The sequence below is a fragment of the Polyodon spathula genome, unplaced genomic scaffold (assembly GCF_017654505.1).
Source record: "Polyodon spathula isolate WHYD16114869_AA unplaced genomic scaffold, ASM1765450v1 scaffolds_784, whole genome shotgun sequence".
NCBI classification, from domain to species: Eukaryota; Metazoa; Chordata; class Actinopteri; order Acipenseriformes; family Polyodontidae; genus Polyodon; species Polyodon spathula.
This window is the reverse complement of record NW_024472272.1, coordinates 358,277-374,377: the sequence shown is the minus strand read 5'-3', so window position 1 is coordinate 374,377 and position 16,101 is coordinate 358,277. Positions and strand designations below refer to the sequence as shown.

The 16,101-nt window shown below is 50.3% G+C and overlaps 2 protein-coding genes across 3 annotated transcripts; both read left to right on the top strand.

The window, feature by feature from the left end:
* Positions 1 to 52: 52 nt before the first annotated feature.
* Positions 53 to 3,791, top strand: cnpy2 (canopy FGF signaling regulator 2). 2 transcript variants are annotated; one of them, XM_041241484.1, is made up of 6 exons: positions 53 to 196; positions 1,216 to 1,326; positions 1,652 to 1,767; positions 2,277 to 2,474; positions 2,792 to 2,888; positions 3,347 to 3,791. In XM_041241484.1, the coding sequence occupies exons 2-6, from the start codon at positions 1,230 to 1,232 to the stop codon at positions 3,388 to 3,390; spliced, it is 552 nt and encodes a 183-aa protein (XP_041097418.1). In that variant the 5' UTR covers positions 53 to 196; positions 1,216 to 1,229; the 3' UTR covers positions 3,391 to 3,791. The 2 variants fall into 2 exon arrangements, with proteins under 2 accessions (XP_041097418.1, XP_041097417.1); XM_041241483.1 differs by lacking the exon at positions 53 to 196 and adding an exon at positions 265 to 426.
* Positions 3,792 to 6,680: 2,889 nt separating this feature from the next.
* Positions 6,681 to 15,964, top strand: cs (citrate synthase). Its single transcript, XM_041241513.1, has 11 exons — positions 6,681 to 6,886; positions 10,157 to 10,204; positions 10,490 to 10,597; positions 11,098 to 11,163; positions 11,475 to 11,606; positions 11,720 to 11,908; positions 12,213 to 12,412; positions 12,767 to 12,896; positions 13,003 to 13,104; positions 13,463 to 13,672; positions 13,991 to 15,964. The coding sequence occupies exons 1-11, from the start codon at positions 6,836 to 6,838 to the stop codon at positions 14,159 to 14,161; spliced, it is 1,407 nt and encodes a 468-aa protein (XP_041097447.1). The 5' UTR covers positions 6,681 to 6,835; the 3' UTR covers positions 14,162 to 15,964.
* Positions 15,965 to 16,101: the final 137 nt, after the last annotated feature.

The following is a 16,101-nucleotide window of genomic DNA, read 5'->3' as shown; positions in this document are numbered from 1 at the left end:
AATTTGGGAACCAATCACATCTTTCATAAAGTAAAGTGAACACAGCAGCGTCTCCACCCCCGAGTTCAGAAAGCACGCGTGGAAGCGCCACGCAGCAGCCGGCGGCGGGGACCTCGGAAAAGGATAGGCAGTCTCGAAGATCGCCTGTGTACAGGGTGGCCGGATATCAAGCCCGCTACAGCTGTATATAATACTGGTAATGAATGGCATGCCCGTTGTTGCGCTGTACTGGACCGCACAGCGGTATCCTCTCGCTGAACTCGCTGGCGGGAGCGGTGGAAGGTCGGTTTTATGAATAAGATCTCTTGCAGGGGTTGCCCCGCCCCTCGGAATGTGCTTGTGTGCGTCACCAGGCAGTAGAACGCCGCGCTGCGGTTTGATTGATGCTCTGAATTGATCCGGCGGGGAGTTTGTATCGATGAAGCGGTAAGTGCGCAAAGGGTTAACTTTTTTTTGTTCGCTGTTTAACTTGTGTTGCTGTTTGAGTTTTGCGTTGCGTAGGTTTGCATTGGAATGAATTCATTATTGTGATTGTTTTAGACTCGTGAGGGACTTCTTGTGATTTGCATGAGTAATTTCCAAAGATAATCAATAATTAGCCAGGACAATATTTAACGAGAGGGTAACGCTAGTGTTGTTTTTATATATGTATAATATATCTATATATATACACACACACACACACACACACGGTGGATCTTTTAATTAAACAGAACATTCTGGAGTCTTGATCAGAATTTCTCAGCTGGCAGAACTTTGGGTCTAGTTAATAACTTTTTTTAATTTTTTTTTTTTAGTTTAACGAGTCACATCAAACGGATCATTCATGTATAATGTAGTTAGTGACTTTTTTTTTAAAACCCAAGTCCGGGTGTTTAAATGGAGCCTTGTTTTCCTGTATTTGTGAATGGCACGTTGTGTTTCATTGGCGGTTCCTTGGCGCTTTGCAGCGGATCGTGTGTAATGTATGAAGGACTGGAGCGTACCCGCTTGCACTATCCATCCCGCTGCACAGCTTTTTAACCAGGGTGTCGCGATGAGAAACACGGGGCTTGTTTTACACTCGAGTGATACCGTGGAGCGCTCCCGGAGCCGCACGCTTTGCTCGAGTCGCTCCCGGGGGTTTGAAGATGAAACCGTTTTGAACAGCGAGCGCTGGCTCGCTTGTGGACCCGAACGAGTTAAATGCTTTTTTTTTGTGTGTGTGTTGTTAAGGACCGGTCTGGGAGATGAAGACGTGTTTGATCGCGCTGGGACTGTGCGTGGCGGCCGCCTTGTTGCTGCAGAGTGTCAAGGGAAGGAGAGGCCAGGATCTCCACTGTGGAGGTACAGAATATATATATATATATATATTGTATATATTTCAGATTTATAATGTACATAAATATAAGAGATGCATGGAAAAAGACTCCTACTGCACAGCACTTTCACCCGTTCCAGGTTTTACTAGCAGCTTGATCAGCCCCACTGCACAGGTAACAAGCTCAGGTGTGTCTTGTTATCCTCCTCTTAACTCCAAATGGGAAATGCACATTGATGCAGTACAGTGGTGCTCCCTGTAGGGGGGGTAGGAGAGACAAGATTAGTGAGACCTGTCCTCAAACTGAACTCACATTCTACCCACCGTGTGTCTGTCCCTCTGTCCCTGCAGCCTGCCGGGCCCTGGTGGACGAGATGGAGTGGGAGATCGCTCAGATCGATCCCAAGAAAATGATTCAGACAGGATCCTTCCGGATCAACCCGGACGGCAGCCAGTCCGTCAGGGAGGTAGGGTCCCGCCTCCTCTATATCCCCCACATTGTGGGCAACTGCAGGCAGGGAAAGCAAGACTCCCTCTGTAGAGCAGTGTGATCCCTTCCAGATCTGAAATATCCACTCAGTAAAGCGTGGAATGGATCGAACTGCTGAGCAATGGGAGTCTTGTTTCCGTCACTGAATCTTAAGGTCCAGGGTATGATCCTCTCTCTCTCTCTCTCTCTCTGTCTCTCCTAACTAATTAAGCAGCAGTAAAATAGAGATTTGCAAATGGCACAGAAGCTGAGACTAAGAGGACGGTGTGTGACTGCAGTGGCTTCACTTTTCCTGTGCTGCGAAATCTTTTTGGCAGCGCTCTGTGATGCTAGCTGGCAATGTGGGCACACGTTCGCCCCTCCCCCGTGCTTACTCAATACAGTAAAAGCACAACAGAAAAGTGCCTGGGATGAGTGCAGTTTCTGCGGTGAAGGGGGGTATTCAGAGTTGACGCTGGTACCCCTGAGGCTCCCCTCTCCATGCAGGTCCCCTTCGCTCGCTCCGAGTCCAGCCTGCTGGAGGTGATGGAGCGCGTCTGTGAGAAGATGACGGAGTACGCAGAGAAGCCGGACCCCGGCTCTGGGCGCGTCGCCTACGAGCGGGTCGTGACCCGGGATGGCAAGATGATGGACCTGTCGGGGGGCAGGCTTGACACGCAGGCCATCACCAGCCTCAAGTTCACCGTGAGTAGCACCCCTCCCTCACCGGGACTCCCGTTGCAAAGCAGTTTGACCCATTCCTGGTTTTACTCGGGAGTTTTAGTCACACCTGAGCTTGTTATCTGTGCACTGGGGCTGGCTCTGGCACACACTCTTATGTGAGCTTGGTTTAGCCCCAGTGTGCAGAGAACCAGGTGTGTGTGTGTGTGTGTGTGTGTAATAAACTCCCAGTAACGCCAGGAGTGGCAGAGCTGCTGGTCAACAGGAGTGTTCTCGCCAGCCCTGTGAAGTGCTTTGGCGTGGCAGGATCAGTAAAGCCCTCCCTGTGTGTTCTGCTGCAGTGCGAGGGCATCGTGGAGAAGTACGAAGACGAGCTGATCGAGTTCTTCTCTCACGAAACCGACAACGTCAAAGACAAGCTGTGCAGCAAGCGAACAGGTAAACACAGCAGGCTTGGTCTGGAGTGGAAACAAGACTCCCGCTGTGCAGCAGTGTCAGCCGCTGCTGCTTTTACTAGGACTTTCGAGAGAGACACACCTGAGCTTGTTGCCCAGACACACTGGGGCTGATCAAGCTGGCAGTAAAACCTGGAGTGGGTGACACTGCCGTGCAAGAGGAGAGTGGTTTCCATCTCTGTTACTCCTGCAGAGTTTGCAGTGAGATGATCTGGAATTCTTTCAGTGGGCTCTGTGTGTGTGTGGCTCTGTGTGTGTGCGTGTGGGAGTGTGTGTGTCTGTCGCTCTGTGTGTTTGTCTGGATTGAAATGTTCATTTAACACTTAATTACAAGCAGAGAGTTTAAACAGAGCAGCACTTTGACTCTGTGCTTTGTGTTCTGGTGGCTTTTCATTCACTTAATTCTTTCTCTCTCTCTCTCTCTCTCTTCATTCGTTCCAGATCTCTGCGACCATGCCCTCCACGTCCCTCACGATGAGCTCTGAGGACGAGTTTTTCTTTCTGAACTTTCCGAGTTCTGTCTGAACAGAACTGGACTGAACTGACCCCTCTGTAAAACTGGTTCCAACACACTGAGCCCAGAAGATCTGATCCAGAAAGATCCAACCCAGCTCCAGCCAAGAGAGTTGCATCACCCCCTACAGAATGAGCCTGTTGTGCTTCACAAAGCCGAGTGAAACCTGCCCAGTCATGTTCCCTTAGCACACTGCATTGCACACCAGCGCTGCTGTAGTTTCCCAGATACTTTGTGACAAATTGACAAACAGGTGACATTTCAAAATCTAACATGAAACACTGTACTGTTGTTATGACTTCCTGTAGACTTTTTTCATTTTGTTTCTTTTTGATTTTCTTGATGTTAAATAAAATATCTAAATTATGTTCAGATAGTGTTTGGTTTTGGTCTAATGATGTGCCAGTCCTCGGGTTGGGGGTGATGCAATGCTTTTGGAAGCAGCTGCGTGTGTGTAATATTTGTGTGGGTTTCTGCAATGGGGACGATCTCAAGGCTGCCTCTCAGTGCAATGGCTCGGTATGAAGAAACACAAGGGCTGCTGCCTGTTATTGGGGAATGACTGTACAGTACATGTTAGCAACGAGACCCAGAGACAGCTGCCGTGATTTTACAATACTGTGCATTTATCTGTGTGTGTGTAGTTGCCGTGTGTTTGGAAGGAGTGACATTATCAGGAAATCTACATTCCGTACCAGGATCGCTCATCTGCCTGATTCTGTTTCAAAGAAAGTTTCAAATGTGATGAAACGTAATTCCTAGCAATCGTTTTTATTAGATTTTAGTGTTTCTTTCTTTATAGCGGATACGTAAAGGCAAGCCGTTTTAAAAAGCGCTTGCTCTCTCGTCCCTGTGTAAGGTGTGTGGAGTAGAGGACCTGCGATGGAAAGCATTCGCACAGGCAGAATCTGTGAAGAGTCAGGTTTAGAAACGCTGCTCACACTGGCATAGGCTGTAATAGGCTTTAGGCTTGTCAGAGTCTGTTTCCAGCTGTCAATTTACTATTATTGTTTTTTTTTGTTTTTTTTTAAGGAACCCTTCCTTTAATTGCGTGTATTTCCTGCTGGTGTTTCACTCTGGAAACAGGAGGAGGAGAGAGGGTTACGTTTTAGAGTGGCAATATTGAAGGCTGACTGTATACAAAAAAACAAAAATCATTTAATGCATGAAATACTGAAAACACCTGAAATTATTATTATTATTAGTTTCCATTGCATTATTATTATTTTTTGAACCCCTCCTCATATGAGGGGCAGCTGGGAGTTTCTTTCCAGGATAGTCGTGAAGGTCACAGAGCCCTTATATTTTTGCTGGAATGTTTTTTCCCCCTGTCGCCTGTCTCTAGAGGAAAGGTGACTCTGCCCAGCGCACTGCACCCTGCAGCGCGTCCTGCGATTGCGTGTTTTTGTGATATAAATAGCGCTCAGCTTCCAGTCCCGGCTTGTCACACTGACACGGCTGGGGTCAGAGTTTAGTCAGCCTGCTAGATCTAATCGCGTCGGAACTGCGTGACTTCTCAGACCTGAAATTTCCACTGGCAACTGCTGAGGCGCGCTGCAGAGCACCCCGAAAGTTGGGAATGCGTTATCGAGAGCAGCACCTGTGATCATTGCTGCTGCTGTGTTATAATCTCCCGCACACTGTGATTCATCAGCTCGATAGGCAGTGCTTGTTTACACTGTCCAAGGGTAGAAAACACGCCGCGTCCTTCTCCTTGAAACCTGTCAATAGCCCCTGCGACACAGTGACACCCACGACGGCGTGCAGCAGCTGCAGGGTTAATTATAGTTGTTGGTTGGGAAGCACACTGAATTATATTTAAACAGGCTTTTAAACGCTCAGGGTGCGCCTCTTGTATAGAGGATACGTGTCTCTTAACGCGTACTGTAATTAAACACGCTGTTATTGTTTATGTGTACAATATCAAACTGTTTGTGACACCTTAACACGCATGTGAATACACCAGGATCTCGGAGGAAACGCACACTATTACACGAGAAGGTTTTGTTTTTGGCTTGCTAATATTTAGTACTGATTTTAATAATTTAAAAGCAAGTGTGTGAGTGAGTGTGGGTGTGTGTGTGTTTTAAAAACTAGCCTGTAGTTTTACACACACACACACACACACACACACACACTCACACACACACACACACACACACACACACACACACACACACACACACACACACACACACACACACACACACACACACACACACACACACACACACACACACACACACACACACACACACACACACACACACACACACACACACACACACACACACACACACACACACACACACACACACACACACACACACACACACACACACACACACACACACACACACACACACACACACACACACACACACACACACACACACACACACACACACACACACACACACACACACACACACACACACACACACACACACACACACACACACACACACACACACACACACACACACACACACACACACACACACACACACACACACACACACACACACACACACACACACACACACACTCACACACACACACACACACACACACACTCACACACACACACACACACACACACACACACACACACACACACACACACACACACACACACACACACACACACACACACACACACACACACACACACACACACACACACACACACACACACACACACACACACACACACACACACACACACACACACACACACACACACACACACACACACACACACACACACACACACACACACACACACACACACACACACACACACACACACACACACACACACACACACACACACACACACACACACACACACACACACACACACACACATATTTAATTACTGTTGCAAGCAAATTTGCAGACAGCAAAAATAGGTCTCTGTAGCACGCCTGTTCTTCAAATAAGATTCCTGCCTCTTACACTTTTTATTATAATTTGTATTTAATAAACATATCTATTTCTACCACATCTCTTTAAATAACAACCCAAACCCGGGTTCGAGTCGGTTTGTGTTTCGTTACAGCGCGGTGCTGCGCCCTTCACATCGGGCAGTTTGCATGGCCAGCTATACTCCGTCGGGGTTCTGGAAGTTCCTCGCCGGCCAATAGCAATGCCCGCGGCCAGCGCTGCAGCCAATCAGCGCGTCGGTGAGAAGCGGCCTGTCGAATGATGTGCGAATGGCGTCAGGGCTCCTGCCTCCCCTCCTCCAATCAGAACCGGCTTTTCTTGCTGCAGCAAGACCCTTAGCAACCTTCAGAGGCAGCGCAATCCGGGAGGGGCACCTTCACGACCGTGCAGCTGCAGCGGCTTGAACCATTGCGAACCCGAGTCCAGCGAGTCCCTGCGAGCCCCTGCGAGTCCCTGCGGTCTGCACCATGTCCTTTCTGTCTGTCAGCAGGGCAGCCCACAGGCTGCTCAACACGAGGGTAAGAGGGGCAGACAGCAGCGCCCCCGCCCGGCTCTGCCACCGCGTCTCCCGGGTACCGTGGGGGGTCGGTTTGCATGCAGCTGCGAGATCGTGGCCTTTGCGAGTGTTATTTACACGCGGGAGATACAGGCTGGCGATAAAGCGGTAATGCAAATACGACGCGGGTTTCATTTCTGACGGGTTGTGTCCGCCGGTATGAGGCGGTAAGGAGACCGCGCTGGTAAAGCGCTGAAAGCTGGATCTGGTACAGAGAGGGCCCCGGGGTGTAAGACGGCGACTGCAGCGGCACTGGTTCTTGTTTTGTGGGTCGTGTTGGATCAGTCGAGTTTCCAGGGAAACAAAGCGATGGAAATGCACGCAATATATAGACTAGACATTGAGATTAGTGAGTGGCTTGTTGTAACTTGTGAGGGTTGGGGAGGGGGGTCATTGTATATAATACTAAACATATACATCATTTTGAATGAATCTACAAAACTAGTAAAACAATATCTTTTTTTTTTAAATTGAATTCCTTCTGGACTTTTTCGAGTTTGACCTTTTTGGTGATGACAGTAATGCTACTGTACAGGTTGCACGGGGGATGGAGGGGGGAGGTTAACACAATGACAGTCCAGTCTGTTGGAATCTAGCATTGCTATAATGTCGTCCTGGAGCATGCAGTCTGTCTGGTTATAGGTAGTTACTCGAGCAAGACCCAGATCGTGCAAGTGCAGTTCTGCTTGTGAATGAAAGCAGGTGCCTGTTCTGTAGGATATTTATCAGGAAGATGCCTTTATCCAAGGAGACTTTCAGGTGTGACAGGGTTACAGTGCAAGATTAATATTTAAACACAGTGTAGTTTACAGTAAGTGCAGATAACATCACTAGAATACAGTATGAAGCAGGATGCAGCCCGGTCGGGTTACAGCGAGTTTGATCTGCAGTGACACATCAGTGCTGTAAGGATGGTGCCTCAGCTGAGGGGTCAGTAACATGCTGCTTATCTACCGGGTGTGACAGAGGCTCATACACTCGTGTCAATGGTACCCATTCAAGCAGTCGTTGACCCTGCTTTGTTTCGGCAGGTCAAGTCAATCTCTCCAGGTAGGGCGCCAGTGTCACTGCTGTGTTTGACAATCATTGACAGATCTGTGGACCGTCCAGCGTGCTTCAGCATGAGCCAGAGCTGGCAGCTTCACTGTTTATCCTTCCTTATCGGGGGGCTTGATTAGAGACACGGGGTGTGTGCAGGTAACAAGCTCAGCTGTGTCTTATTAAACTAGGAACAGATCAAACTGCTGTGCAGCAGTTTTCAATCCCAATTCACTGTGCACTCGGACTGCATCTCTGTGGGCTAACCTCGTTCTCAAGATTGGAGCCTGGTTCAGTGCTGCTGAAGGTCCTTGTCTTGGGGAGGGGTTTAGTACAGTGTTGTATTTCCTCCTGGATTTCTGGCTGCTACTGAAGTCTATGGCAACTCTGTTCAGCAGAAACGCTGTGAACACAAAACAGTTCTATTTCTTTTATTGCGCATTTCAATCATGCCTGGTGATCACAAAGTCCTTTGCACACGCTAGATAAGGACAGCCACATGAGCCTAAATCCCGTCGCGCAGATCACGTTGTAATCGCAGAGTCAGCGTGACCGACCTCTGAGCTTTGCGTTTCTGTTTCCTCAGCGCCTCCCTCCTCACGTTTTCCAGGTGTACTGTATTCATCGAGGCTTCTCTCCTGTCGTGAAACGCAGAACTGGGAGGGCTAGCACCACCACGCCTTGCTGGGTGTTTGCTGGTTAGGCGCGCAGACAGGCGCTCGAGTCAGTGGGACGCGGTTCGCTGTGGACGCGTTCTCCACACTGCAGCAGGGTTGTTAAATGCTAACGTGAGTCTTGCAGTCTGGCACTGATATATCTAAGGGAATACACGTGTAACCCAGCCTTATAAAATAGATTCATAGATAGGAAACTTGAAGATGGTACAGTTCTACATGCAGAGACTGAAGGGGCTGGTGTGGGGGGGGTTTAGTATTGTTGGGGTTCTGTGTGTGTTTTCTTCTGGAATGTAATGCATTTCTAGTTTGTGAGGGTGTGGATGGTCTCGCTGGTCTCCTCTGGTATGAGGTGATCTCTAGTTTGTCAGGGTGTGGATGGTCTCGCTGGTCTACTCTGGTATGAGGTGATCTCTAGTTTGTCAGGGTGTGGATGGTCTCGCTGCTCTCCTCTGGTATGAGGTGATCTCTAGTTTGTCAGGGTGTGGATGGTCTCGCTGGTCTACTCTGGTATGAGGTGATCTCTAGTTTGTCAGGGTGTGGATGGTCTCGCTGGTCTACTCTGGTATGAGGTGATCTCTAGTTTGTCAGGGTGTGGATGGTCTCGCTGGTCTACTCTGGTATGAGGTGATCTCTAGTTTGTCAGGGTGTGGATGGTCTCGCTGGTCTACTCTGGTATGAGGTGATCTCTAGTTTGTCAGGGTGTGGATGGTCTCGCTGGTCTAATCTGGTATGAGGTGATCTCTAGTTTGTCAGGGTGTGGATGGTCTCGCTGCTCTCCTCTGGTATGAGGTGTACCTGGGCTGATTGAATCTGGGTTGGGTTGTCGACTCTGCGCTTGTGTTTGTAAGCTGTGGGTGTGTTTTGTTGTGCTGTAGACGTATTGAAGCTCGTTTTTAGTGGAGTGTTGAATGTTATCTTCAGTCGGGTAGGTTCTTGCTACCACACTGGGGTTCAGGGCTGACCCAGTCAATTCCTGTTTTTTTTATTTTTGAATTCCCGAGAGCCATGGCTGGCTTTGTGTTGTTGCAGAGTAGAATGTGCAGAGAGCAGCTCGTGCAGCTGATTGGCTGAAGCTCGGTCACTGGCGAATGGGATTCTAAAGCCGGGCTGGTCTGCTTTGCAAGGACACGCCCCCCTCTCCGTCTGCTGAATCTGTAGGGCACACATGGCATGCTGGTGGGGCTGGGAAACCCTCCTCCAGCGTGCTGCTGCTTCCCTGATCTGTGGAGTTTGAACTCTGCTCTCTGTGAACACAGCGATTGCAGAGAGCTGGGAACTGAGCCTCTATCGCTGAAGCAATGGCTGTAGCTCGGAACTGAGCCTCTATCACTGAAGCAATAGCTGTATCTGTAACCCAGCTGTCCTGCATGCTTGTCCACAGTCTATAGTCCCTGGTGAACCCATGTCTGCCCATCTTTTATCTTGTGATGAAGTGTTGTTTCTCGTATTCCTGCATCATCGCGTCCTCTCGCGTGTTTTGAAGTTAACGGCACGCCTGTTTTATTGTCTCTCTGCAGAACGCTGCCTGCACCCTCGTTGCTGCTAGAAATGCAAGCTCTTCAACGGTGAGTAGTTTAATTCTGGGAAGATCGTGACAGGACTGACAGGCTGCAGTTCAGTAATATAGCCGTGGTGTTTTCTGCTGGGGAGCGTCGAGAGGAGAGTTCAGTGCAAACCAGTTTGTTTTTTTTATATAGAGGATCGTCAGCTTTGCTAATGTAATGTGAGACGGCTGCAGCCCACAGCCTGTGTTCGCATTGGCGTTGCGTGCTCGTGAAGTTTGAACTGTTTTGACACGTGGATTGTTAAGTGGTAGAAATGATCTCTTTGCTTGCTCTCCGGATCAACAGAACCTGAAGGACGTCCTTTCGGATCTCGTTCCCAAAGAGCAGACCAGAATCAAGAAATTCAAAGAGCAGCATGGGAAAACTGCCATCGGACAGATCACAGTCGACATGGTGAGTGCGCGGCCTCAGAGATTCAGAGAAACCCTTTCAATCAGGGGAGAGGGAGGGAGCAGTGCAGTCTGCATGCCTCGAGCCTGCCCTGGGCTGGAGGGAGCGCCCTTATTACACTCTAAGGTCGGGGTAGCACTTCGCAGTCACAGTGCTCGTCACTCGAGCCCTCCTTGCACGGGGGAGGAGGCGGGGGTGGGACCAGTCATCAGTTCCCCAGGGGGAGGAGCCGGGGGTGGGACTGGGTCAGTTCTTGCAGGGGGAGGAGGCGGGTCAAGAACGGGACCGGGTCAGTTTCTTGCAGGGTCAGGACGTCCGGGGGGTGGGACTGGCCCCCCCACCCTGCAGGGGGTCCCCCTCCTGGCGGGGTTTGGGACTGGGTCAGTTCTTGCAGGGGGAGGAGGCGGGGGGTGGGACCGGGTCAGTTCTTGTGTAAAGCTGGTTGTTTTAAGCAGCAGCTGCTGCCCCCTGTTTTGTGGTTCATTGTTTTTTTCTCTCTTCAGGTGTATGGAGGAATGAGAGGCATGAAGGGTCTGGTGTATGAGACTTCAGTCCTGGATCCTGATGAGGTATGCAGATCACATGCTCAGCTGAACCCCTGAATTCTCATAACCCTATGTAATTAATACAGTTACAATTCATTCATTCATAGAATTACATTTTACTAATGCACTTAATAAAGTTTTCTAATCGGCTTTCGATGGCTTCAGTTTCTTTCATCAGAACTGCCCCGCCTCTCAGTGAGTCCTGTGTAGAGCTTGTTGCTCGAGTCCAGGACACACTCCACAGTGACAGTGATGGGAATAAGACTCCCGTTGCACAGCAGCTCCACCCATTCACCAGGAGTTTAACCAGACTTTTTTTTTTTTTTCTTCCGTAGGGCATCCGTTTCCGTGGCTCCAGCATTCCGGAATGCCAGGAGCTCCTCCCCAAAGCTCCGGGAGGGGAGGAGCCTCTTCCCGAGGGTCTGTTCTGGCTGCTGGTGACCGGGCAGGTCCCCACACAGGAGCAGGTGAGAGCGGTACAGGAGGGATGTGGTGACGTGCTCTTGTGATTGGCTGAGCGAGCGCGGCGTGGCGTCGTTGCTGTGCTCGCCCTGTGCTCACCCGGCTCCTCTCTGCGCAGGCGAGCTGGCTGTCGAAGGAGTGGGCCAGGCGGGCGGCCCTGCCCTCCCACGTGGTCACCATGCTGGATAACTTCCCCACCAACCTGCACCCCATGTCCCAGTTCAGTGCCGCCATCACCGCGCTCAACAGCGAGAGCAGCTTCGCACGCGCCTACTCTGAGGGGGTGAACAAGAGCAAGTACTGGGAGGTGAGAGCATTCTGAGAGAGTGTGTGTGTGTGTGTGTGTGTAGATACTAGTCTACGCCGAGGGGGTGAACAAGAGCAAGTACTAGCAGGTGAGAGGATTCTGAGAATGCGCGTGCCTGTGTGTGTATAGATACTTCCCTCTGATTCACTCGCTATGAGTAGCAGCAGTAGTATATAACTATTATTGGATACTCAGTAGAGACAGTTAGACCAGGGGAAGTGGATTTCCTGTGCCGTCTCTCCCAGCGTGCGGCTCTCTCTGCTCGGACGTCTCCTGACCGCTGTGCTCTGCCCCTCCTCTGCAGTTCATCTACGAAGACTCGATGGACCTGATCGCCAAGCTGCCCTGCATCGCTGCCAAGATCTACCGCAACCTGTACAGGGAGGGCAGCAGCATTGGAGCCATCGACCCCAGTCTGGACTGGTCTCACAACTTCACCAACATGCTGGGATACAGCGAGGCCCAGTTCACTGAGCTCATGAGACTGTACCTGACCATCCACAGGTCTGTACCCCGGACACAGGGACACACGCGCACACACAGGGACCTGGATAGGGGAGGAGTTGATTTTACTGGAGTGATTTTGGGGTATTGTTTGGATTAGATTACCCGTTTTAAGCCTGCAGTAGGCAGCGTTCAGCCCAGTCCGTTTGCACCCCCCTGCTGATCCACAGGAAGGACTGCATGCATCCTTCACACCCTCCCTGCATGCTGTGAATAGCGCTTGTGAAGCTGAACCACTGCGAAGGCTACAGGAATTGCCTGTTGTGAGTTTCTAAGTATTGCAGAAGGCTCTGTCTGTGCTTTAGTCAGCATTGTGGCATGGTTGTGCTGTAAAGCTCTCCTGTTTCTGTGCAGTGACCACGAGGGGGGCAATGTGAGTGCCCACACCAGCCACCTGGTGGGCAGCGCCCTGTCCGACCCCTATCTGTCTTTCAGCGCCGCCATGAATGGGCTGGCAGGGCCGCTCCACGGGCTGGCTAACCAGGTGAGACCGGGTCAGAACGTATTGATGACACACATACAGCTTCTGGTGTTGTGGTTCTTGCTGTGTTAACCGGCGGGGGGGTGGTGTTCCCCTGTGTGTCCTGCAGGAGGTGCTGGTGTGGCTGACACAGCTGCAGAAGGAGCTCGGTGGGGAGGTGTCTGATGAGAAGCTGAGAGATTACATCTGGAACACCCTCAAGTCTGGCCGGGTAAGAGAACTGGAAAACACCTGGGGGGGGGCTATTACAGAAAAACCTGGGGGGGGGGGGCTATTACATAGCAGGGGTGGAAACAAGACTCCCGTCACATAGCAGTCTGATCCAGTCCTGGTTTCACTGTGTTTAATAAGACACACACACAGCTGAGTTTGTTACCTGCACACACACTGGGGCTCATCAAGCTGCTAGTGAAACCTGGACTGGGTGGCACTGCTGCTGTGCAATAGGAGTCTTACTAATATCCCTGAGCAGCGTGGACCTAGGGCTCCAGCTCTCCCCTGTGAAGATAGAAGGGGCGCGTGTGCGCGTCGTGCGGTGAAGGATGAAGCGTGGTTGTTTCCCTGCGCAGGTGGTCCCGGGATACGGTCACGCCGTGCTGCGGAAGACTGACCCGCGCTACACCTGCCAGCGCGAGTTTGCCCTGAAGCACCTCCCCAACGACCCACTGTTCAAGCTGGTGGCTCAGCTCTACAAGATTGTGCCCAACGTGCTGCTGGAGCAGGGCAAGGCCAAGAACCCCTGGCCCAATGTGGATGCACACAGCGGGGTGCTGCTGCAGGTGAGCGGGGCTCCCCTTTGCTGAACACATTGGGTTACCTTGAGCGTGTGCGTGTGTGGTGCAGGGCGTGAGGTTTGGTGGACCAGAAAGGGGCTTCATACCAGCAGGTTCAAATCCTGGCTCGCTGTGCGGAACCGTGAGCAAGTCGCTTCGCCTCCTTGTGCTTCGTCCTTTGGACGAGAAGACAAACGAGGTCCTGTTGGCAGCGCCTCGGCAGCAGCCGTTGTGAGGCACAGCCCGCCCCTGGTGTCTGGAAGCTTCCGCAGAGTCACTGCGTTTTAATGATAATGCTGCTTCTCTCCCTTTCCCCCTCCACAGTATTATGGGATGACGGAGATGAATTACTACACCGTGCTTTTCGGGGTGTCCCGCGCGCTGGGGGTCCTGTCCCAGCTGATCTGGAGCCGAGCCCTGGGGTTCCCCCTGGAGAGACCGAAGAGCATGAGCACGGATGGACTGATGAAGCTGGTGGGGGCGACGTCCGGTTAAACGAGAGGGGGGGTGGGCGGGGGGGGGGGGGTCTGGGGAGTGAGCCGTTGGACAAGCAAGCAAGCAAACCCATTTGACAAAATAACGAGAGGGGGGGAATCAGGAGCCTTCAGTTAGTGACAGTACGCTTTTTAAAATGTAACTGTTTATTTTGTTTGTTTTTTTATAAAGGAGGGTCTTTATCAGACTTTATGTAATCTATCGGAAGTGAATCAGCTCTGGGCTGGTTTAATCAGAACAAGCTAATTGAAGTGATTGCGGCCGGGGTTGGTTTGCTCTGCGTGGACAATGAGAGCCGCTCTGTACTGTACTGTATTTATTTGCAAGCCACAGGTTAGTTGGTTTTCCGTCATTAGCTGTTTGCAAAGCGACGGCCGGCGCTGGCGTGCGTTGCAGTCGTGTTTCCGCTCCTCACCCATGTCCTCTGGGTGCGGGGTGCTTAGCGTGTGCTTGCCGTGTGTGGATATCCAGCGGTCTCCAGTGCACGCTCCCAATACCACATGTGAAGGAGTCCAGAAACCAACATGGACAAAAAAAACTGATACCTCTTATTAAAATAAACGGGGTCTGTACTGAACCCTGCTCCCTGTGTCGCTCCCTAATAAAACAACCCTTCAGACTTTAGCCAGCGATTTCTCATGCAGCTTTTCCTTTTTGGATTGTGCAGCCGTTGTGGGCTGAGGCAGCCTCGCCCGGGGGTTAGCTTGTCATGCCCATGCAGCTGTACGCCGGCAACACCTGGAAACCAGGTCTTTCTCTCTCTCTCTGTTTTAAGCCTGGGCAGACGAGTGCAGAATTGAAAAAATAATAACTGACAATTTGAATGCAATTGAAAGCAGCGCTGCTGAATTTCTTTTAAAACGTTAACCCTAAACAGTGGGCTTGGGAAACATATCCTGGGCAGCAAAGGGTTAAAGACCTATTTGCCTGTTCTGTCAGGCAGGGGGCGCTGTGGGGTGCTTGCTGCAGTACCGTGGCTAGTTTCATTGGCTAAAAGGTTTATGATGTCACTTTAGTGCAGGGAGGGGTGGCTTTTGATATAGGAACACGCTGGGGGGGTGCACAGTAATATTATAAAGTAAAGGTATCGATGAGCACAGAGGTGTGTTGCAGAACCTGGTTCTAATCCTCCGTCACAGTTATACAAACTCGCTAGACAGCAGCAATGTCTTTTTGTTTATGTATTTTATTATTATTATTATTATTATTGTTGTTATTATTATTATCATTATTACTTTTTTGTCGTCTTGCTGCTACCACTAAAGATACAGACACAGCTGGTGTTAAGAACAAAACAAAAAATAAGACTGCTGATTTTGAGGTTGTGGGATTGCAGCTGGTCGTGACTCCCGTCTCCTCTCGTGATAGGAGGACGAGGTGTCCTCGGGGGGCTGTGGTGGATAATTCCTGGTTCTAGTGGTGGAGCACACTGTTGAGAATCGCATGATTTGGAATCGCTTGCTCGTAATGTGTGTGGTGGTGGTGTTTTTTTTTTGATAGCTTGTATACACTCCTGCTTCCTTTTAAGCACGCCTCACAGTAAAGACTCTTCTCCGAGCTCTTTAGCTCTTTCTGTTTAGTGTTTTTATTTTACTTCCAGACCCTGTTTTAAGGCTGCAGCTGAGAGTTGATCGCTGGCTCTCTCTCTCTCTCTCTCTCTGCTTTGTGTATTAATCTTTGATTTTGTGTAAATGGGTTTGATCCCAAACCTCGGCTTGTTCTCAATAAAAACAAAACGGGGGTTTGGGGGAAGAGAAGAAAGATGAGAAAAAATAAAAACAAATAAATGTTTTTAGTAATGGCTGTCTGCTCAAGGTGTCCTTTTTATTTATCTTAATGTATCAGTCTGTGGAAACGAGACTCCAGTTGCACAGCAGTGCCCCTCTTTCCAGGTGTTGCTATGAGCAGCCCCAGTGTGTCTCGGGAACACGGGCCAGTGC

What these genes read in the sequence shown, in the direction of transcription:
- cnpy2 (XM_041241484.1), top strand. Translation starts at nt 1,230, where the DNA reads ATGAAGACGTGTTTGATCGCGCTGGGACTGTGCGTGGCGGCCGCCTTG. An exon ending in CCAGGATCTCCACTGTGGAG is followed by an intron (nt 1,327 to 1,651) that starts GTACAGAATATA and finishes CTGTCCCTGCAG; the next exon opens with CCTGCCGGGCCCTGGTGGAC. An exon ending in TCACCAGCCTCAAGTTCACC is followed by an intron (nt 2,475 to 2,791) that starts GTGAGTAGCACC and finishes GTTCTGCTGCAG; the next exon opens with TGCGAGGGCATCGTGGAGAA.
- cs (XM_041241513.1), top strand. Translation starts at nt 6,836, where the DNA reads ATGTCCTTTCTGTCTGTCAGCAGGGCAGCCCACAGGCTGCTCAACACG. An exon ending in GAAATGCAAGCTCTTCAACG is followed by an intron (nt 10,205 to 10,489) that starts GTGAGTAGTTTA and finishes CCGGATCAACAG; the next exon opens with AACCTGAAGGACGTCCTTTC. An exon ending in AGGTCCCCACACAGGAGCAG is followed by an intron (nt 11,607 to 11,719) that starts GTGAGAGCGGTA and finishes CTCTCTGCGCAG; the next exon opens with GCGAGCTGGCTGTCGAAGGA.